This window comes from Dufourea novaeangliae, unplaced genomic scaffold, assembly GCF_001272555.1.
Source record: "Dufourea novaeangliae isolate 0120121106 unplaced genomic scaffold, ASM127255v1 scaffold205, whole genome shotgun sequence".
NCBI classification, from domain to species: Eukaryota; Metazoa; Arthropoda; class Insecta; order Hymenoptera; family Halictidae; genus Dufourea; species Dufourea novaeangliae.
Window position 1 is genome coordinate 484,843 of NW_015374106.1, and position 23,496 is coordinate 508,338.

The 23,496-nt window shown below is 31.1% G+C and overlaps 3 protein-coding genes across 3 annotated transcripts; 1 reads left to right on the plus strand and 2 right to left on the minus strand.

Moving 5' to 3' along the window:
* The first annotated feature begins 1,192 nt into the window (after positions 1-1,192).
* On the plus strand, positions 1,193-3,573 carry LOC107190863 (ribonuclease P protein subunit p29). Its single transcript, XM_015579750.1, has 4 exons — positions 1,193-1,213; positions 1,292-1,431; positions 2,966-3,356; positions 3,437-3,573. The coding sequence occupies exons 1-4, from the start codon at positions 1,198-1,200 to the stop codon at positions 3,571-3,573; spliced, it is 684 nt and encodes a 227-aa protein (XP_015435236.1). The 5' UTR covers positions 1,193-1,197.
* A 2,237-nt stretch (positions 3,574-5,810) lies between these two features.
* Positions 5,811-19,854, minus strand: LOC107190864 (clathrin heavy chain). The gene is made up of 15 exons (XM_015579751.1): positions 19,662-19,854; positions 18,299-18,506; positions 16,932-17,890; positions 16,421-16,855; positions 15,543-15,996; positions 15,146-15,465; positions 14,757-15,022; positions 14,107-14,341; positions 13,606-13,988; positions 13,197-13,494; positions 12,340-12,780; positions 9,712-10,274; positions 9,389-9,611; positions 8,954-9,029; positions 5,811-6,318 (listed from the first exon to the last, which is right to left on the minus strand). Exons 1-15 carry the CDS (start codon positions 19,701-19,703, stop codon positions 6,185-6,187), a joined length of 5,037 nt encoding a protein of 1,678 aa, XP_015435237.1. The 5' UTR covers positions 19,704-19,854; the 3' UTR covers positions 5,811-6,184.
* Positions 19,855-20,519: 665 nt separating this feature from the next.
* Positions 20,520-22,402, minus strand: LOC107190851 (60S acidic ribosomal protein P2). Its single transcript, XM_015579737.1, has 4 exons — positions 22,325-22,402; positions 21,394-21,566; positions 20,768-20,872; positions 20,520-20,692 (listed from the first exon to the last, which is right to left on the minus strand). The coding sequence occupies exons 2-4, from the start codon at positions 21,563-21,565 to the stop codon at positions 20,622-20,624; spliced, it is 348 nt and encodes a 115-aa protein (XP_015435223.1). The 5' UTR covers position 21,566; positions 22,325-22,402; the 3' UTR covers positions 20,520-20,621.
* Between the last annotated feature and the right edge of the window lie 1,094 nt (positions 22,403-23,496).

Genomic DNA, 23,496 nt, shown 5'->3' on the forward strand with positions numbered 1-23,496 from the left:
AAATCGATATGAGATTCAAAGTGTAAAAATGTCTAGTACTTTGAATGTTTTAGAAAATTATTCGAGATAAAGATGTATGGAACTACTGAAAATTACTTTAGATTCCTTTTTCTTATTCTGTAAATTCTTTCATTGGAACATGAATGTTGCTGGAAGGATGAACATTTTCACTGATCAATAATATAAATGGAACTTTAACACTTTTTTAAATGTTACAGTGATATTTCGTTGGCCTCCGTATTAGCGCACTGCGCCGAACGCGGATAGCATGATGTTGTCGCAAGGGAGCAATTGAATCGAATAGACGTACCGTAGCGCATCGTATTGTATTTCAAACTTTTATATCATTATAATTTATATGTATATATGTATATTCCAATAAACATACGTCAGGTAATATAAGCTTCATATCATCGAATTGTCTTCTATATAGAAGCACGTGACAATTTCAGAAAGAATTGCTATTTCTTAAAGGATTGCATACAAATAATCAAATTACAAGACGGTTTCAGTTAGAGATGGCGTGCAAAATCACTAACGGTGATTTATCACAGTGATCACCGAATCACGATCACGGTCGTGATTTAACTTCATTTACGACCGTAATTGCGATTTTTTTGTCTTGAGTGAATTTGCTCACTGCGATCGTAAGTCCTTGATCTTTAAACAGAAAAGCGTATTCAATATGATTTTACGATGAATTACATTACTATTCGTGTTTGTAAAAATCAGTAAAAAAAACAAGAAATTCTGAAAGAATGATTTGTTAGGTAACATGTATATTATAATTTATAATCATTAATTTATTTTGATTATTTTCTAATTATTTCTTCACTTTATACGATGTAACTCGAATTTTTGTTTTGATGTCATTAATATAAAATATACAAATTATGTGTCGCGTGTAAAGAACTGTTAGGTTTCTCCACCAATTAGAAGCGATCACGAGAAATCACGAATTATTGTGAAAAATCACTGTGATTGGGAACGAACGTGATAGAATCAAGAGTGATTCACAAGTAGTAGTTCACGCCATCTCTACTCGTGAGTGTACTTTGAATTAACTTGAAACTGCTTGAAACTAACATTTCGGTCAATTTCTGTAAACATCACTTGCTGATCGCTTCATAAGTTGTTCACTGAATATCAGTAGAACGGTGAAATTGATTTATTCATTTCATTATTTCATCAATTGCAATGACAGAAGTGAATCGTATGTACTTATAAAATATGTCAAAATTATAATAATACATTTCTACTTCTTAATACATATTTACTACTTTACTTACAGATAGAGTATGTTTAAAATTACCTGATAGTATAACAAAACAAATTAGTACCTGTGAAAATAGCGAACAATATGTAACAAACTTTTTACAAAATACATTACCATCCACTGATATTAATTCTGTAGCAGATGAATTAAGAAAGGTATAACTTAATGTAATTTCACATGTCATGTATTGACACATTTCATGTGTTTTAACTATCTTAAATATCGTAAATGTGTCGTAAATGTCGTATATCTGGAATGAAAATATCTCTAACGTGTTTCTAACCTATAAAACATTTTTCGTATAGGTTATAAAGAAGTGTCAATTTATTAACAATTATAATTCTGATTAAAAACAATTAAATTAAATTCGGTTACATTGATGAAAAATGGATATTAAAAGGTTCCAAAAAAAAATGGGTATAGAATACTAATTATAATTTGTTTAGATTGAAAATTATGTTAATAAAAAGTTTATTTTTATTTTGGATGATGTAAGATATCAGTTACTAGCAAATTTCTCTTTTTTTTTGTAATATCCCTTTTAGTGTAATTGATTCAGAACATTTTAAAGCATTTATTAATACAGTGAACGATCAATATAAGCCTTTTACAAGGAAGGCACTGTCAATAACAATTTTGGATGCACAATGACTAGCTTGTTAATTCTACAAGATAAGGAGTATTACTAATTGATGGGTGGAAAAATTCAACAGTTAATAGTAAAACTGTTGTGTCCAATGTTACATCTTACAAGTGGCTAAAAACCTTTTTTGGACTCTTAGAACTATAGTACAATAAGGGAAACTGGAGAGGTTCTGAGCAAAGTTGTAAAATAATTAATTGCATTACTACAGATAGTTTTATATTTATTGATATTAATATTCTTTTCATAAACGTTTTCAGTGTCATCTATGTACACTGTACTGTAACTTACCATAATTAAATCAGATGTATTGTTATTAATCTTATCATAAAACATTTTATTTACTTGATTGAAAAATTTTCATTTTTTGTATTGCAGATTCTTTTATGTGGGTTTAATCTCTTCACAGCTGTATTTTAAATATCACGGTTACATGCTGTGCAAAACACTACATTTCTGCCTTTTCGATCCTTTCTCTTAATGAACTCCAAAAGTTCCTTTTTATTATCCTTATTTATTAAGTTTTGTTCTACAACCCATTTTTTGGCAATCACAAATAATTTACCTCTTTAATAAAAATTAATTTGACGATTAAATTGATTATATTTCATGTTTAATATTGCATGTTTATATAATATTACTGTTTTTACGTATTTTTAAAGTTTTTCTATTTAAATTGTCTAAACGTTGAAATAATTAATATTTCTATTTACGACATTTGCGACAAATGATGACACATACAAAATGAACTCAAAAACGACATATTCTACATACGTACATACATGCATACATACATATATACAAACATATATACAAACATATACGACGTGTCGTAAACGCATTTACGACATTGTGTAAAATACGTACCCACCTCTGGTCCTGTCATTGAATTTTATAGATTTCAGTAACATTATGTGATAATATCTACCAATGTATATTGAATTTGAAATAAGGATCTTGTGCACTTTTGTATTTTATGTAAATGTAAATATTAATAAAATTTTGTTTGCATGAAATACAAGATTTGATATTTGATTATTTTGCAGTCTTTTATACTGAGTAAGCATAAACATAAATGGAACAAAAAGAAAGGATGTCGGGGAAAACTATTATCTAATAGGAAGCGAATGCAACTTGGATTGCGTAAAATTGGTTGCAGAAATGATATGAAATACAATGATTTACAGTCGTTAAATGAATTGTGGTTGAATTATATGCAACAAATGTTGGGTAGTAAGTTTTTTACCAACGTACCAACAAGTCCGACTGATCCAAATTGGGAAAATATTAATCAGCAATTAATTAAAGCAGACTTCCATGGTGCTGAAATATCAGTTGTAGGATCAAAATGTCCAAGTTTAGTTGGATTAAGTGGTATAGTCATTCAAGATACTAAGAATACTTTCAGAATATGTGGAAGGGATAATATTATTCGAAGTATGAATCAGTCACCACTCATATTTCACATAATATTCAATATATTCAAATATTATTGTTACAATCTGCATTTATTTCAGCAATACCAAAGGATGTTCTTATTGTGAGCATTCATTTAACAAATGTAAAATTAGAATTATTTGGCAAAGATCTTTCCATAAAACCTATAGAGCGAACAATAAAGAAGCTAAAAAGTGGACGTGTGTATGAACTGTGATACACTATATAATATCCTATTTATATAATTGTCTAAAATTATTATAAATTTAGAAATTGCAAAGAAGTAAGTTCAGTTTCATTCAATATGTATAAATCAATAAATATGTACTTAATGAAAAACTATAACTGTACTCTCGATGTTTATTTTATCTATAGTAATGTAATGTCTCCTGTGTTCAGATGTAAACTTTTTTATTTGAAAGTTTACTAAGTATAAGAAGTGAATTACTTATAAATAAAAATTTAAAATATAATAAAACAATACAAAAAAATGCAGAATTAATATTAAAAAGTTTATATTCCAATCATAATTATCTATTTAAATAAATATAATTATAGTTGATTAACATTTTATTCTAATTTGTAATTACAGAGATGTGGTTTCGACTGTGTGTATACATGTATATGTATGTACGTATAGATAACAATCAATTCTCATACGTTTCTTTCCAAATTTACTAATATTTTATTGTAATTCAGAATATCCAAACAATAATACAGTTACATTACTATTTGTTTTCGGAACAGCATTAAATACACTTTTCAATCTACAATTTTATTCATTATATAATTTCAATGAAGATGAAGTGATTATTAGGAATGTTACAGATTCTCGTTCGCATCATCTAATTTTAACATTTCTATGTAATACGTGCAGTTAAAATTACTGCGATCAATAAATAATAAACGAAAGTCTCTTATAATAGCCAATATCGTTACTGTAGCAGACATTATTCAAATGTAGTTGAACATGTCTTGTTACATTAATATTGTCATAGTATGGTTTTTAATTTTCAACTTTCGCTTCATATTTATATGAGTATTGAGAACAATTTATAAGTGCATACTTCTCATTTGTTTTGAGATGTGTGACACAAGAAACTGTTACTCAAACTGTCTTATGCAATATAATAAGATAGCTCTTTTAGGAACATTAAATGTAAGATGTGCCAGAAAAAGAATCCATTTTTCAGACATATCTTGTACATTGATCCTGATCTGTTACTACAGCATTCTATACAGATAATGTAAATCATTTAACGAGCAGAAACGTCAACAACACGATTCTGTCATATTCTACATATGAATCGAAATTTGACCTCTTAACTTGCACTAATACTTGTATTATAATTTCATTATACATTAATACAATGATATAACGAACAATACTTTTGAATAAGACACTATACATACATTATATAAACCAAATACAATATGTAAAAAAAACTTCAAATTACATTTCTAAAGGTTGAACACGTTAATAAAGTAAACAAAATCACAATTAGCTCATAAATCTTAACACCTTTATATGTATTTTACAGGTGTCATATGCTTTAATTCAATGTGTAAAAAAATAATATTATGTAATGTTATAAGTCAGCGTAAACAAATTTCAGTACATATATCGATACATCAATATGATGACATTGTTAAAAAGTTTGTTCATTTTGAATGAATTAAACATGTTTTCTGTCTAGTGAGAATATATCAAAGAGCTATCTTTATTATTATTTATTTTTCAGTAGAATGTATAACAATGTTACTATTCTATATTTCACATTTTGACTGCCAGGTCAAATACTAAACTTGTATTTATCCATGCCACAGTAACAACACACATAGATACTAAACTTATACACTGATAGACATACAGACGTATTTTATATCTTATTATATTAGAGTTTCTAAACACATTACATACAGTTTAGATTTGTTAGCTTTGTTCTTCCTTGGTGTTATACTGACGTACTGATATATGCTGCTTTTTTCATTTCTTTTGCTAAGTATTTTGAGGCTCATACATAGACTGTGACAACAACTTTTTAACGAATCTGAATAAATAGATTCTCTTTGTTACTAGGATTCGTGTATCAGAACAATATTTTCAATATTTTTTATGAATGGATACAAACAAGCATTAATTTTGTGTACTTGTGTCTTTTTAATGGTCATGTACTACAAATAAGCAGCCAAATTTGTTTTATTCTCTTTTTTTTTACCAAAAAGGAAGCACTTTATAATTTCGTGGCATATTTATTAAAGTAAAACTTACAGATATTATTTAAGACCATTAACTTTATGTTATCCTAAACAAAAAATTTTTCAATACTTAAATAAAGGCACGTACGCACACAATACATTGATAAATCTGTAAAACTGTGTTATGATTACTTTGCAAAGTACCATGAAATAATTAAATTCAATTGAAGAAAGTGTCAGTACAATATGGGTTGCTAAAATGATCTATTGTATATATCTGTTTGTAGTTGCAAAATATTTTAATACTATTTAAATAATTTCAATATCTTCTGTTTTAACAAAACAATGATTTATGTGTACTTCGATTATTTTAACAGCAAATTAAACGTTTTATAAACATTACCCATGAACTAGAAATTCGCGCTTACATACATATTCTGTAGATTACTTTGAATTCATTGTCATTATTATATTACAATCATTTTACGACAATGATTTCTTTTTAATGATATTGTTGCAGCATTTCATAATAATAATTATGGGCTATTGAAATAATCTTGGTCTACCTATATATTATAGAAAAGTAGATTCTGTTGATCTGTGTTGCTTAATCCGTTGCACATTGTATTTCACATACCATAACCTTGGTACGTTGCATTTGCTGGCGCATAAACACCCTGGGGAGGCGCACCATATACACCTTGTGGTGCATAACCAGGTGCCATCATACCTGGTCCTGCTGTTAACATCAGCTGAGGTTCCGCTATAACCATACAATATTCACAATATTTTAAATTATACAATAAATATGTAAAACTGAAAGGGTTATAAACAAAAAATGAGATGTTAACGTTTTGTTTCTGGAGTTTAATTGATATCAAAGAATGCAGTAATCGGTCAAAATTATTTGTATTAGTTATCCCATACATCATGCCAGTGTATTTCTATATAACATGGAGAATACCATAAGCGAGCCGCCGATATTTATACGAATGATCTTTTGCGGAGTAATAAAGCTTGAAATACTGAAGTAACCCTGATAACCAGTTGTGCATAAGTTTCGAGCAAATTGCCAGCAATAAATGTTAAAAGTTGTCTAAAAAACCATAGCCATCGGGTTTCGCACTTGACTTGGGTTCTAGAGGCAACGCCAGCTGACAAAATGAGAAACCAAATTGGCAGAAAGTCCTGCAACATGACCAATGTCAAATTGAGGGCAAAATCGGAACAAGATTTGCACAAGCCTATTCGCTACATATGTTGCTGCCAACGTGCGCGCACGTTGTTTATAACAAATTTTGCATAAAACTTGTAGCCATAACTTGATAACATACATTGGACAAAATTTGGCATTGCAGGTTTGCTGACTGGGAACCATTACATACATAGTTTTTGGCGCAGATAGCTAATAGTTTACAGTTTACGAGATATTTACTGCTAAAGTTTGTAAATATATTATATTCTCTAGTTTAAGGGGGGACATTCCGTGGCCCGTGAGCTGTGTCCGTGCGCTCACACACGTAACGGGAACCATGTATGTATACACGATGTACGAGAGAGATAGTCAATTTCATAAATTCCAATTTCTGTCTCAATAATTGCACAAATGAAGTTTTCGCGGGTATAGAACTCACGGGTAGACTTCATTACAGGGTGGTCTGGTCCGTATAAACACCAATAAACACTATACGTTGAAAAAATTGGAATTTTAGAAAGAGTGCGATTGAGACAAACGCCAATGTAAACACACAAGATGGTTGTTCAAGTCAGATTGTGTCAAATATCGCACAATTTAATGGTTTTCTCGTCAAAATCAAAGCAGACCACCCTTCATATCACTATCACACTATCGCGCAAATGCGATTTTTGTCAATTTATCACTTCTGAGAGGCACATGTTGGTATTTACGATTTGACTTATTCAGACTCAGGAATATGCAGAGGAATACTCCAAAAATACTCCGCTAGGGACATTTATGGTATATGTCAGCTAGAGACCCTCTTATCCAGGGGCTAAACACTTAAATGGGAAGATTTGGACAGTGTTTTTGGCGCCACACCAGCTACTTAATCTGCGGAAGTAGGAAAACTGAACAGGCTAAACTGCTATGCGTACCACGTATCAAGTAGTGTATACGACGCGGCGTCAAAAACACTGTTCGATTCGTTGACACGGGAGTGCCGACCTCCTGCTCTAATCCAGTGCTGTCTAATTTGGCTTTTTAGAGCCAACCGCTATCCCCCACCACCGCCGGCCGTTACCGTGGAGTAATAGAGACAAGAGTCTAAGCTTCTTTGTTTCTACGAAGGCACACGCCACCAAAAAATGATTGGAAGGAGAAACAGGCGTGTGAGGGGCCCCTCCCGGGAGCCAAGTTGGACAGCACTGTCATAAATGGTTGAAAAATCGTACGGACCGTTAAAATGAGTACCCTTTATATTTGACTTCACATATTGTGTAACATACTTCTATAGTATACTCACATACAATTTTATTATGCAGGGTGTTCGCGCTATTACTGGCCAGTGTTTCTCTCGAAAATAGTGAGTATTGAAAAAAAAATAAAAGAGGAAAAAGTTTTGCAGTTTCCTATGACCAGCAGAATAGCGTATATCAAGTTCTTACGTTTGCAACATTTTTCCATAAACGAAGGTGACCTTTAATTTTTTAAATGAGATTCTGTATATTTTTTTATGTCATATGAAAGCGTATGTCAAGATAAGTTCATCCATGTGCTATACAATAACCTTCAAGGGCACACAAGGTCAGGAATTAAAACAAAGTCACTGTTAAAGATATCGTTTAAGACAGTGGTTTCCAACCACTGCGCTGGTCCATGAACCGGTGCCGGTCTGCAAAAAACTTACTTTCTTTTAATTAAATATTGCTTTTTCACAAATTCAAGACATTCTATTATTAGTATTTAATTAGTTGTGATTTGTATTGGATAATATTAGATTTAAAAACTATGCAAATAATAGATTTCATTTCTGCCGTAGCGGTCCGCAAAATATTTTTCCTATTTTTACCAGTTGCAAGTGTACAAAGGTTGAAAACCACTAGTTTACGATGCACCGCCCAGAAATGCAAACGATTAAAGAAGCAAAGTAACGTAAGCATGTGTATTAACATCTCAGATATTTATAGAAGCTATCAAAAATGTAATGCACGGAGCTGAAATGTTCATTCAACTTATACGGAACTGTAATTTCTTCGTTTCTCGAAAAATATTGCAAATGTAAAAAGTTGATACATTCTATTATGTTGGTCAACAAAAGCCCAAAACTTCTTCCTCTTCCATCTTTTTTCTAATACTCAGTGTATTTTTGAGAAAAACAGTGGCTAGTAGTAGCGTGAACACCCCGTATTATATTCGTTTGAACAAAACTAATACTTACGCATAATCATAGGCTTGTGTTCCTGATGGTCAGTTTCTTCGATACGTCGACTTTCAGCTTCTTCCAATTTATCGACCTATGCAAGTAGATGTAAACAATATGTATTTATTACTTCGAATGGTAATGTCATCAATTAAATTAATATTGAAGCAATTTTATTAAAAATTACATATTAAAAATAATGAACGTTATTCAGAGTTTCAATGTTCCTGTACATACAAAACTGAACAATTCCGACGTTCACTGTACCTGTTCTTACAAATATACATATACTTCCAAGTACAATATCAACTATATTTTTCATTTATTCGTAATACAAAAGATATACCCATAAAAATAATGAAACATTTATTATTCATTTGAACATTTACAAGTGCTAGCTAACTGTTCTGTTATATTTTAACCTTTAAAGTTCTAAATTATAAATACTCTTACCTTAGTTATATACTCTCGTGCGACTTGAATAAGATAGGGCATGGCGAAGTGTAAAATGCGATTTCGCCATGCAAGTTCCAAGATAACATCTGGATGAAGTAAATCGTAACAGTGGAACAGACATGCTGCAAAACAATCTTTTGATTCTCTTTCTAAGAACCACTCTAGTAATTCTTCAGCAACTTCAGCATTACGAGATTCTGCTGCATATTCCATAGCATCTCTGTTTGAAATTATTGAAATACATATAAAATTTCAGAAGTAATACACGTTATTCAATAAAATTACATGATAAAACATCAAAATATTATGATGTAATGTACCTGAATAATCGGTCCTTCTTACAAAGCTCGACTGATTGTTTCCATCTATTATTTCCTTTATATAAATATGCGGCGATTCTTCTAAACTCAATTAATTCATGTTTTTCCAACTGCTGTGCGAGTGCAATGTTATCAAAGTTATCAAATGCATCGATTGATGTTCTGAGACCTTGATAATCTTCTTCATCGATAAGTAGACTGTTCAAAGCTTCGTTGATTGCTTTATTGTTTAAAGCTTGTACTGATCTCAAATATGGTTTTACAAGCTGCAAATGTCCTGTCCTTTTGAAGTATGCAACTCCTCTTGTATGATCCATACGAGGAGCAAGTACAAGTAAAATGTCATTTAAAAGTAGAGGTTTGTATTCAACATAAAACTGTATAGCTTTGTAATATAGTTCCACATTTGCCACTTTAGTGATTACATCCTTGAAATGTCCTTCTCGCCATGCTTCAGTAGGGTGTTGCATCATTGCAAGTACTGCATTATCGTATTCTTCATATTTATCATATAAAAATACAAGTTCTGCCCATAAATGTGCCTGTTCTGCTGCACGAAGTACCTGTACATTTTATTTATAAGAATAACGTGTTTCGTCAAATTAAATATTTCTAAATGCATTTTCTCACTACAAATTTGATTTCACAATATACTTTGTAAAGTATTCTAATTATGATATTTACTAACAATTGAAAAAAGGAAGAAAAGAAGAATGTTATTGTGTCTATTTTTAATAATAAATATGAAATTTTTGTAAAAAAAAAAACTATCTTTACATTTCAATACATTTATTGATTATACCTAATTTCTGTAAAAAATGAACGGATATATCCGTTCTATATTACCTATAAAATAAAAGGGAACAATTTCTTCAGCTAAGAAATGAATAATTTGAGTAACAGAAGACCACTCCTTTACTATCTGTTTATCGTTTATAAATAAATGTTAAAAACTATATTTCAAAGAATTTTTAACTATTTATGGAAATCAGTCTTGTATTATTTCCTGAATGGGCATGAATTGTGTAAAATAATATTAAAACATATACTTATAGTTTGTAATTTTAAAGGTACTGAAAATGAAATCGTAAACAAATTCCAATGAGAACAATACATTGTATTTGACAAATATGTACTGAAATATTAAAGTGAAAAAGTGATAATCTTGAGAATTCTAGCAATTAAAACTTTTCTTGGCTATTAATTTTGTTTGCGGAATCACACGGTGGTAGTATTTAGTTTAATAATGGCAACACAGTGTACTCGAACTCGTGTTCCATAAACTAAAAAATAGTAAGAATCATCTTCAGAGTTCATTTAGTACAATACATTGAGGTGTTCCCAAAATTTACTTATTTATGTGATTACTACACTTCAGTCTTCGAGTGTACCAAGGGAACATCCCCAGAGCGAAAATATTTTTTTTCGCTTAAACTGGCACGAGTATGTAGAGAATTAAAAATTACTGAAGTCGAATTTTTTTGTTTTTGCTAAAAACTGTTTGAAAGGGTGAAACAGCCCCACAAAGTTCACCGCACGAAACATACTTCTTACGATTACGTGTAAATAAAAATGTTTAAAACGATAGTTGCTTCCTCTTTAACGTCGAATTATATGGGTATATATAAAACGTGTCATGTACGTTTTTTAAAAAAAATCTCTCGCTCCAAGTCCTACTACCATTTCATCGCAATATACTTATGTATAATGATATTCCAATAACTTAAAAGAAGTTTTTTAATTCTTGGAACGGAAGGTTTGTTTTTAAAAACCGCAGATAACACATTTTTTTATGTACGCGTAAACTTTCACTTTTCAACTTCAACTTTTCACACGTAATCGTAAAGAAGTCTGTTTCGAACGACGAACTTTGAGGAGCTGGAACACCTCTTCAAACTGTTTTTTAGTAAAAAGAAAAAAAATACGTATTCAATAATTTTTAATTCTCTACGAATTCATGCCAGTTTGAACGAAAAAATATATTTTCGCCATGGGGATGTTCCCTTGTAAATAGAGGTTGTAAAACAGAAGCAACCCAGTGTAACTGTGCTACAGACCTATCGTTAACTTCTATAAAATGATCAATGTCAAATTTACTGTTTGACAATATTACCACCAGATTAGAAGTTTAGAAGTGATATCATTATATTTATCATGATGAGAGATTAAGATTAAAATACATTCAAAGACTACATTAGTTTTTGCATTTGATGAATATGTATGTCACATCTTTGCCCAGTATCCAAACCAGAATTTTATAGTGAGGAAATATAAAAATATTATAATCTCAGACGAGGTATAGCATTAATTTACAGCATAGTATAAATGCTGTATATACTTTTTTTTGTATTATATATTACGTCATCAAGTTAATCTACTATAACTCATAAGAATTCGAAGTAGATATAACAAGAATGATGTAACAACTTTTCTGCGTATATCATGATTATGATTCATATGTATATGTTAAAAAATTGTCGCACACAGAGTGATTTTAAGTTGTTTTCTAACAATTTGAGCATAGTTAAACTGAATACAATTCTCAGTGTCATTACTGTTAATCGTAAAGTTTCGAATACAGTTCTATAGAATTTTACACCCTCTCTGTGACTATAGTCAGCAACGTACCTTTGGTATATTGACACGCGACCAAAACAGTTCAAGATGTTCTCTCATTCGTTGAGGTTTATACTTGCTATAAAGTATAGCTAATTCAGTGAACATTCCCATATGTGCTCTTTCAAGTCCCAGTGCAGCTTCTAACAGATTGATCAGTTCCTCAAAGTGTCCTCGATCTTGATAATAATTAATTAGATCTTCAAGTTCATCAGCATGTACAACTATGTGCAATCCACACATCTGTGCTAATCTGAATTCTCCGCTATCGACACAAGCAAAACAAACTTCTTTCCAAGTACGAGTTGAATTGGCTTTTCGAGCACTATCAACAGCACCTTGAAATTCTTTTAAGTGAACAAGTGTAATAGCTAGTCGTGCAAAATTCGATACATTGTTATACAAAAGTTTGGCAGCGTCGTACATCTTGTCATCAAAGCACCTATCGCCAATCTAAAACAATTAAATATGTACATTTACATTTACAAGCATAGAAGTTTTTAAAATTGAATGTTCTTGACTGTGTAATAACAAAACTTCCGTCACAGATAATAAAAAATCTACTAAACAATAATTATACAATAACAATCAAATAATTAAATTTTATAATAACATCTTAAACTAAATTGAATTTAAAAACGGGAAATGGAACTTATTTTATACTGAATTCAATATATTGAGAATATATATATAGATCAACAAAACTGGTAATATTATTCGAAAGAATGATTCTACATGAAAAAATATGACGAAAATATAGAATATTTTTTGATCCGCCGAGCACGGTTGGTAAATTGTACTCTATTTCGGATTGTAGCATCAGTTAGGTGACAGTCTGTATGTGTATAGTGAATAAATAAGTGTCAAACCTTTTGTATATCAGCATGATTAGGCCCAGAAATAAATTCTTCAAGATCTGCCAGTCTGTTGGTTCTCGCATACGCATATATCAATTCACTTTCAATGAAAGATTCACGTGCTTTCTTGCGGGCCATTTGTAAGTAACGAACCAAGTCTTCCCAGTGAGAAGTTCGATGGGCTGTTTCTACAACGTCCACGTATGCTGATGGATCATCTGCTTTAATGAAGCTGTCAATAGCTTCTTTAACTAAACCCTGTTGTAATTGTGCTCTAGCTAATTGAGACCATACTGGTGGTTCGTTACATCTACAGAAACAGGTCCATAAATGTTTAAAAAAACAAGGCAGATTTAATAAATTTTAAAAAGAAACTAGAAAAATAAAAATAATGATACGTTTATCGGAAATTGTATCTTACCGTTCCGCAAATTCATAAGCTCTGTCCAAATTATTGACCTGCTCAATTAAAACTTGTATGGCTGATGTGTTGACATCAAATTTCTTAAATATAGCGAAAGCTTCTTCATACAGTTCATTGTTTATAGCTATGTTAGCAATGTCAGGAGCATCATAATTATCTAATCGATTGATGTACTCCATAACTCGTGTACGATCAGCTTTTATTGCCGTTAAAATTAGAAGGTTTTGTAAATTGCGATGATCGCTAAAGACGCTGCTATCGAGTACAATTTTTTCAAGAAGTTCAATCAGTTCATTTGGTAAGTCAGCAGTCATGAATGCTTTCACAGTGACTGATATATCTTCAGGATCTTGAGTTTCTGATAAAGCTGTTTGTACAACCTATAAACAAGTGTACCAATAATTCGCAGTAGATATATATAATTATAACTTTGAAAACAAAAGTGAATATTTCTATACATTAACTCTAGTTTTAGTGCCATTTTTTAAAGAAACTAACCTGGTCAATTAGTTGCCTCTTGTATGGATTACTTTCAAGAAGAACCTCAGCCCACAAATCGGGATCTCTTCGTCGTACCAAATATCTTGCTTCGCTTTTGAATAGACTATTCTCATTACATACACTTATCAATTCTCGATCACACTGACCACGTTCATAAGCGATACAAGCTAAATGTGGATCACGTTTTTCACAGTACTTTCCCACTACTCTACTGTCATAAAACTGATTCTCTCTAAAGAACAAAAACTAGTTAATAAACTAATATTAACTTCACAATAGCAGTAGTAATGTATACAATATTTCGAAATGACTTGTTCAAACTTTTAATATTGTATACATATATAGTATCCTTGTAAATAAATCATAGAACAGATAATAAACATATGTACATAGGTCTAACATCAATATTCTGTCAGATACAGTACGAAGAAGAAGTTGATTTCATTGTAGCAGCTATCTTTAATATCTTTCCTTCACGGTCATAAATGCTCAAAACGAAAAGCATATGTAACGAGAATTTTGAATTTGTTCTTCCAACTCATTTAGGGTATTATAATTTAATATAAATTCATTACCTAAATCTACGATTTTTAAAACATTCTTTATATTAAAATATATATATTTATGTTTAAATTTTGTCAGCTTACTTAAGGAATCTCTCGGGATTATTGTTACTATCGATGTATATTTTTGCCAATGCATTATGCGTTGCAGGCTCTACACAACCTTCATGAACACGAGATTCCAGCCATGGAAGTAAAAGTTTCAAGCGGTTTCTCTTTTCAACTTCTTCTACCAGTTCATCAGTTGAAAATTGTCCTCGTACTACCAGAATTAAATTCTTAATAATATCCTCTGAACAATCAACATCTAATAAACCACCGACTACAACCGGTAGACGCGATGGATTCACCTAGAAATCAATCACATTAATATTGTAATAAATAGAAATCTAATGTATTCTACACTTTCAACTCGCATAGAATTGTTTTGTAAATTTTATATAAATTTGATACATATTGAAACTGAAACTTACTTTTTGGACATAAATCTCAATGTATTTTTGTAAATTATTTCGGTAAAGGTATAGTACGAGATCATGTACAAAATCAAACCGATCACAAACAATTATTAAAGGTAACTGATCAGACAACTTTGCCTCCTTAAGAAAGTTTTTGACACGTTCCGGATTGTAGCAATTACTCTCTCTACAAATTCGTTCAACTTCCTTAATTTGCCCAGTTTTACATGCTGCTTGAATATATTTAAAGTGCACTTCTTGATCCTGACTGAAATTAACAATAGATCCCAAAAAGTAGAAAAGTCCTTCGTATGATTTAAAGCTTTCAAATAAATCTGAAATATACATAACAATATTAGCTATATGAACTTATACAATTCGAATGAACATATATTTAATAAAAGATAAATACCGATCAATGCTTTCGTGGTTAATTGTTCATGATACTTTGTTGCAATTTGAATACAAATTTGTAAATTTTGTCGTATATTAGCAGTTAGCATTGCCTTTAAACACTCTAAAGAATCTTCAACAGATAATGTTCCAAAAAATCCAACAAGCCAATCGGGAGATAGTAAGTGAGTATGCACAACTGCTCTTTTAATATCATATAAGTCAGTATAATGTTCCAAAGCACGCTGTAGCAGTCCAGCTTTTTCACATAATTGTGCAATATGGGCTCTGTCATAGTGAGTAAACATTTGATTTCCCAAAATTGCATCAGCAACTTGAGGAGCAGACATCAAATTCATTTCTAAGAGGCGTGTTTGTAATGCTCCTTCACTTGGCCGATTATTTTTCAGAGCGTCCAACAAAAATGCTGTGCACTGTTGTACCATATTTTGTTCCATAAATATATCTACAATCTATAAATATAAATGCATATTTATTGCAGAAAAGCAATACCTCAATGTGATATATGTATACAGGGTGTCCCATACTATATGGGAAGTATTGGAAGGATGGATTCAAGACACAAAAATGACAAAAAAGTTCATATAAACAAATGTCCGATGTGACCTTGTTCCGAAATATAGCCTGTTCTGTGTTATTACAATTTTTTCCGCGTACAGACACAACATAGTTCGATATTGGTTTACTGTTTATCTGAAAGATTTGAGGGTCATGAGATCTGATTAATTTGTAAACACTATCATGTATTAATTCCATTGAAGGTAAAGACACTTGTTGCAACATATTGTCATTCTTGTGTTCTGAATCCATTCTTGTGTAATACTTCCCACATAGTATAGGACACACCCTGTGTATAAGAGTTATTACAGTACTTACTTGATTGATATCAGCTAAAGGTTCATCATCTTGCACTAACATTTGGGCAAATGCTACACCCTGATCAGGATTAATTCTCATAACATTTCTTAACAAAAATATATAATCAGGGGTGTATGAAACTTTCTTGGCATACAATACAATTTTTTGAAACTGACCAGTTTCTGCGAAACATTGTATAACTTTATTGGGAACATTAGCTCTTAAATAGACACTGAGAGCCAAGGTTGGATCAGCTTGTTTCACTAAATCACCCAGTTCTTCACTACATTCTAGTTTATCTTCTTTCAACCATTTTTCAAGAAGTTGTTTACGTCCTTGTACCAGCACTGGACGACATAATTCCAAAGATTCATATTTGTTTAATTGTCCTTGATCTAAAAGTATTCCAAAATATTGCAACAGTGGCGATGTTTGTCCTTGTGTAGTTGGTACCTACATATACATGCAAACAGTTATTTTCCTGTTAAATATATTACACGCAGTAATTAACTATTATCTACAAATATACTTGTTGGAATCGTTGAATAGTTGTTGGTGTTCGCAATATTCCTTTTGGAGCATTTGCTGCAACCTTTGCTGCTTCAGCATACTGGCCATTTTGGAAAAGCATATTGAATTTCCTAACAAATAAATCTTCAGCTCCTGACAGATTATTTCTTACAGCCATTCGCAATGCAAGTTCAGGATTTTGTAGTACTCCATTTATATATGGTATGATATTTTCTTCGTCAACAGATACTGATAAAACTTGACCTTTTCGATTCACTCCTATTATACCACCAGATGCTTCATGTGGAGCAGTGACAAAAATAGTTTCTCCAGATATGCGATTCATAAATATACATGTTGCAGATTCAATATCATACATATGTATATATCCATATTTTGTAATTAAATATATAACATCGTACTTTGAACTGACTTGCATCGCAACTGGAAAATCATTTCCAGCCTCTTGTGGGAAAAACACTTCTACTGCTTTCTTTGGGAAAGGATGATTACCAGCAGGAGGTTGACCCACTTCAATAATATGAAGTTTTGCACCCTGCAGTGTTCTAACAGCAAAACAAAATAAGTTACTCGGTTCTGGATTTCCCTCCATCTTAAATTGGGCAAAAGAAGCAGCATGTCCTTCGATTGGCTGGGAACATTTTCTTTCAACAGAATAAAGTTGCATAGCACCAACCACTCTATTATGCTGAGCAGAAATGCCAATTAATAAAAGCCATGTTTGCTTTGGATCAGTTCTATAATTAATTATTTGACAGCCATGTAATGAAGCATGTCGATCAAACATTTTGTTTGGAGTTGATTCTCCTTCCATAGACCAATGATAAACTGCAGTCTCTGTTACCAATGCTAAGGTGTTTAAAGATATCCACTTCCAAAAGACCACATCTTCTGTCATTGTATGAGCTTTCATTTTCGATTTCATTTCTATGTTAAAAATCTGAAGTGTTTTCATTGCTGTAGTGACAAACATAAAAAAAAAAATATATATACATATATTATTAAGTATTTTATCGAGACACAGACTCTTTCACTTTTGTAATAACACATTTTCTTTGTTGACATTTTAAAACATTTTTATTGAATAATAATGATTCTAGAACACAACACTAATAGGACTTAAACAGAAATTTAATGCCACAATTAAAAATCAATGATATTTGGGTACAGCTTTAATCATAGCTGAACCAATGCGTCTAAAGTAGAAAAATACTGGTTAAATAATCAGCTATATTAAAAAATATTTTACAAATGTTCTACTTGTTTTGTATCATAGTTAATGAAAATCGGGTGTGCACTTCATCCAATCTTTATTTGTTGATTTTCAAACATTTATGCACACCTGAAAGCAAGAATATCATTTACCTTTTAAAGCTATGACTTTGCTTGCAGGATTCATGATAGCAGAATCTGCAGAAATCGGTCTCCTAATTGGATTAGCAGAATCGTTCATATCAATGATGACTACCTGTGCTGTATCACCAACTTTTTCTCTGACACAAATGAACTTATCAGATTCCATAGTGAGTGTATTAAAGCTAACATTGTTAGCATTAATTCCTACAGCTGTAAGCTATAACAATAATAAAATACAAACATAAGAAACTATATTATAAAATTGAAGGTATTTAAAAATTTCTTTTACAATGCTATCTATTATACATTTTTTTAAAATTATGCTTCTGATACTTCAATTATCTAACAGATTGAAGGAAATATAATAATGTTATTCTGATAGTTACATCCAAATGTAATCATTGAGTTTCCTTTTATAAAATATAATAGGTCATTCTAGAATATATATATATACATATATATGAATATATATTCTATTAATATACATAAATTCTAAAAAGATTAAATACAACATAACCAAAACCTATTGTTAATTATAAAGGTTATATTTATCATTAATACTAATTTTTGACATTCAAAGACTTGAAAGTCCAATATTTACTTTAATAACTACAAGTTAATACAATGAGATAACAGTTTGTATTATTAATTCTAAAAATTTCATAGAAATTATATATGCAACCAAAGTAATATGTAAAACTTACTCCTACATAATAATTAATTGTAAGGGAATCAATAAGGCACCTTAGGTAGAGATAAAAGTAATAATCCAATAGATTTCAATTAAAATATGATACAATTAGTAAATTATAATATACATATAATTGCACACATCGAAACGCAATTTACTTAAGATTGTATCTTCTCTGTAAAAATGGGAAATTATCATAACGATATACCGAATTATAAATTTCGTACATATTGCATTAAATTATGTAGAAAAAGACGAACATTTTAATTGGAAAATTCATGACATATGTAGACGGAAATAAGGGGCGTATATGCTGAGTAGACGTGGCCCTCATTGATAAAAAAAAAATCAATTTATTTTCCTCGGCAAGATTCCGACATAGAACAATGGCATGATCAGTTAACCTCTAGATATTCAATTATAAATGCACTTATAAATTTAGTAAGTTTTCATGGTTCAAGAAACATGCGACGACGATTTTATACCTGTCAAAGTAATGTCAATTCGAAAGATAGTAACGAACTTTCGTTCTAATACCGACGTAAGAAGCATTACTAAAAAAACTATGTAACAAAGCATCAAAAATGTATGATTAATTTGAAAATATAAGTTGCAAAGACAAAAATCATTGACGACGTGTCGAAATAATTAACGAACCGGGCATGAAAGCAGGTCACTTACCTGAAGATGTTCTTGAAACCTTATGGGTAGTAACTGCGTCATTTTTCCGATGTTTTCTACAGTTTTCCGAGGTTTTTCAGCCGCTGTTATTTAGTTAAGATAATATTGCGGCTGTCTATCGTTTCTATGTACAAGTGTTTTGACTTGTGGTGCGCTACTCAATCAGAAAACCTCAGCTCGACCATCAGCGCACAAAACCAACTGACGCAAAGCGAATGCCGTCACTACATGCCGCTGACACCCATCATGGCCGCCAACGACCGCCCCTCTGTCTAAAAATAGTTCCTCAAGTACAAAAGTGTTCCGATCGATCCTATAAGTATTCTGATATTGCCAAATCTTTTTACATATGTTAAAGAAGTAACGGCATACGGTTCACACAATGAAATGCTTAAAAATTGCAATTAACGTTGTTGCGATCATGTTTATTTAAATATTTATCAGCGTAAGAATACATGCAATTCGATTTTCTGGTAAATCTCGTACGCCACCCCTTCCTTTCTTCAGTCCTCATTCCCCACTCACTATGCTCTACTATGAATGAAACCGTAAGGGCACAAGTGTATACGTGCATGATACATCCTCCTCATAGCATCCTTTATGCCTGTACACGATGCGATGTAACCATTAATACATCGCCTTCAGTTTTTACATATTTATTGAATCTTTTTTAATATAAAAAATAAACATTAAGATATATTACAATCACATTACTCAATTTTTTACTTTAAATTTCACGTACACACTACCAAACTTATGAAAATGCTGAAAATATTAAAACTTATAATTGTGGATTACTGAAAAAATACCTTCCACGTATTGCTCACATTCCATATAAAAATAATTAATAATTAGGTGTAATAAATTAAAAATGCAATTTATTTTTTAATCATTTTGTCAAAACTGTATAATACAAAAGCTGTACAAACAGTCATTACACAGCTGTGGCTGTTATGGAATTTAATCAAAAAGACCAAAGCCCATGTCTTCATCTTCTGATTCAGACTCTTCCTTCGCTGGCTTCTTTTCTTCTGTTAAATAAATTTCAATAAGTTATTTTCTTAACTGTATGCAAAGTCATTTCAAATATTTGACTGAACATTTACCTTTCTTTTCTTCAGCCGGTGCAGCAGCAGCTCCAGCAGCAGGTGCAGCAGCAGCTCCAGCAGCTACAGCACCACCTACTAGCATGGATGACAATTTTTCATGTCCTGTAATAATCAAAATGATTTTCATTACAATACGCTGTAATTAAACTTGTCTCACTTTTATAAAGTTTGAGTAAGTACAATCTCGTTTTGATATACATTATTTTAATACATAAAACTATAACCAAATTTTCATCTAAATTTAAATCTACATTATTAGTGACTTGATGATGATAGGATAAGAATAAGAATTTAGACACTTTGGCCAAAAAAAGCTATGTGCAAAAAATGCAATACAGAATGAAGTTTATGGAATATATGCGATTATATTGCCAACTTTATTATAAGTTTTCAATTGAGATAATATTTTTCTCAATGTAATTTACTTCTAAACTATGATATCAGAAATAACTAAATAAAATTCTAGATTTATTTAAAACATCATCTATTTTAAGAAGTACATTACAATGAGGTATAAAATCTTTATTTTATGAATCTTTTAAAAAATTCTTAACATCGAAATGAAACATTTTATGGATTTCATTTTTACAGAAATACATAAATATATAAGTAAATTATCCTACCTTGTGCAATAAGTTCATCAATTGATTTTCCATTCAATTGTGATATAACTTTCCTTAGTTTTTCACCATCGGATTCAATTCCAACAGATGATAAAATTTTTTCAATATCATTTTGGCTAGGAGAAGTTTTGCCTCCCAGGGTAGCTAAAAGATAAGCGGCTACGTAACGCATTCTGAAAAGTATAATTTTACTGTTAATTTTTATTGTACCTTATTGTTTGTATTTAATATTAATTAATAGATTTCAGTAAGAAAAAGTACCATCATTGCTATCAGTCGAAAGATGGTGAATATTTAAATCATCATGGTAATAAATTCAATGCTTAAATAAAATTGTGTTAAGTAAATAATTACATTCAATCTCATTATACGTATCATTATACTTTATACCGCAAAATAGAATTTATTTTTAACACATATCTTATAATTAGACTGCGAATCTTATGCACTAATCGTAAATATGAATATACAAAACACAATTTAGTAAAACTTTTACTAAGGATTACTATAAATTTTACTTTATTTTCGACATCATACCACATTTAATAAAAATAAAAACCAATGTCAAACTTAATTTCAGTACAGTAAATTAATCTATAAAAACCTGAATTGGCCTGAAGACCAACAGGTTATTTATAAATGAGCATATTTTCAAAACTTTATTCCCGAATCCAAAATTATAGCATATGATATGATTAGTTTTTAATAATTTAAAAATATATATCAATTTAAAACTTCTATCTTTAAAAACGTGCCAGGAATGAATTTTTTTTAAGGTGCACGATGTTGAAGTGCTTTTCATATCGACAATCATCCTTTGCTGTGATTTCTTATTCTTCGAACAAATTATGTGATTTAATATGTTAATGCATGATAAATTCGAAACATGCAGTATTATTTGTAGAATAATATTATTTAGTACTGTATTTACCTTTAAGTCTTGCGACACGAAACGCAGTGGACGCTCAAAATATGCAATGTGATCGCACCACACGCTGGTAAACGAAACGATAAAGAACGTGAAAAATGAAAACAAGAAGAGAGGGAACGTATTGCTGGAAGTCATCGTAGCGACATCTAAAATATCAAACAAATACTTAGATACAGTAGTACTTACACTACAAAACAAAATACACTAGGCGCTCTATAATTTATCATCTCGGGCCACACCTATGTGAAGTTAGCCGAAAAATTTTTTTTTTCGCCGGATTCAGTTTTTTAAATGCTCAATCGATGCGTAATTGTTTGGTGCTAATTGGTGGCCTAATTACAACATTTGATGGTACGTAGTTTCTATAAAAAACAAAAAAAACGATGTAGTCATTTGGCGGATACAGGATACAGGTGTACCAACGCACGTTTAGAATCGATAAAACAGATATTTTTGGATAGATTGTCTTTTCGGAGGAATCAATCGATGTAGAAAGGTGTGCTAATGATTGGTAACCTAATTGAAACATTTGGTGGTCATTAATTAAAGCAGAATGTATGAAAATTCGTACCTCTGCAGTACGGCAAGCATCGTAAGCTGGGATTGGCTGAGAAGTGGAGCAGGTCGGCTTCCCTACGTTGCAGCGAATTACAGTACGGGCTCCCCCACTACTCCTACCGCGATGTTACAGCTCACGTTCGTCTCTGAAAATCTGTCCACCAATTCCGTAATTCAATCCATCCCCTGATTACTTCTGAAATAATCAACAACTAATGATAACAATTAAAACATAATACTGTATAAAGGATTCAGAGATTCATCCGACCATCTCACAAATTGTACAATTCTCGCAGTTCCATTAACCTGAAATGCATTTTGGGGTACTGATGAATGTACTAACCAGTTTAGGAAAAGAAATTAATTTTTAATCTGTAAAATATTTATTAGCTCAATGAATAATTTGGTATTATACGGTAATATACGGTTCATGTGGTATCCCATTTACCGTAATTTGTATCCTGCCGACCGAAACCAGGGATCCCTTAAACATAGGTAAGACGAGGAGGTGCCGTAAAAGAGTACAACCGCAAGTGCAAAACAGACAGACTTTCAGTGACTTCTGTGTTCAAGTGGTGGGGGGCCTTTCCTCTACGCTGCTTTTTCCCCAACGG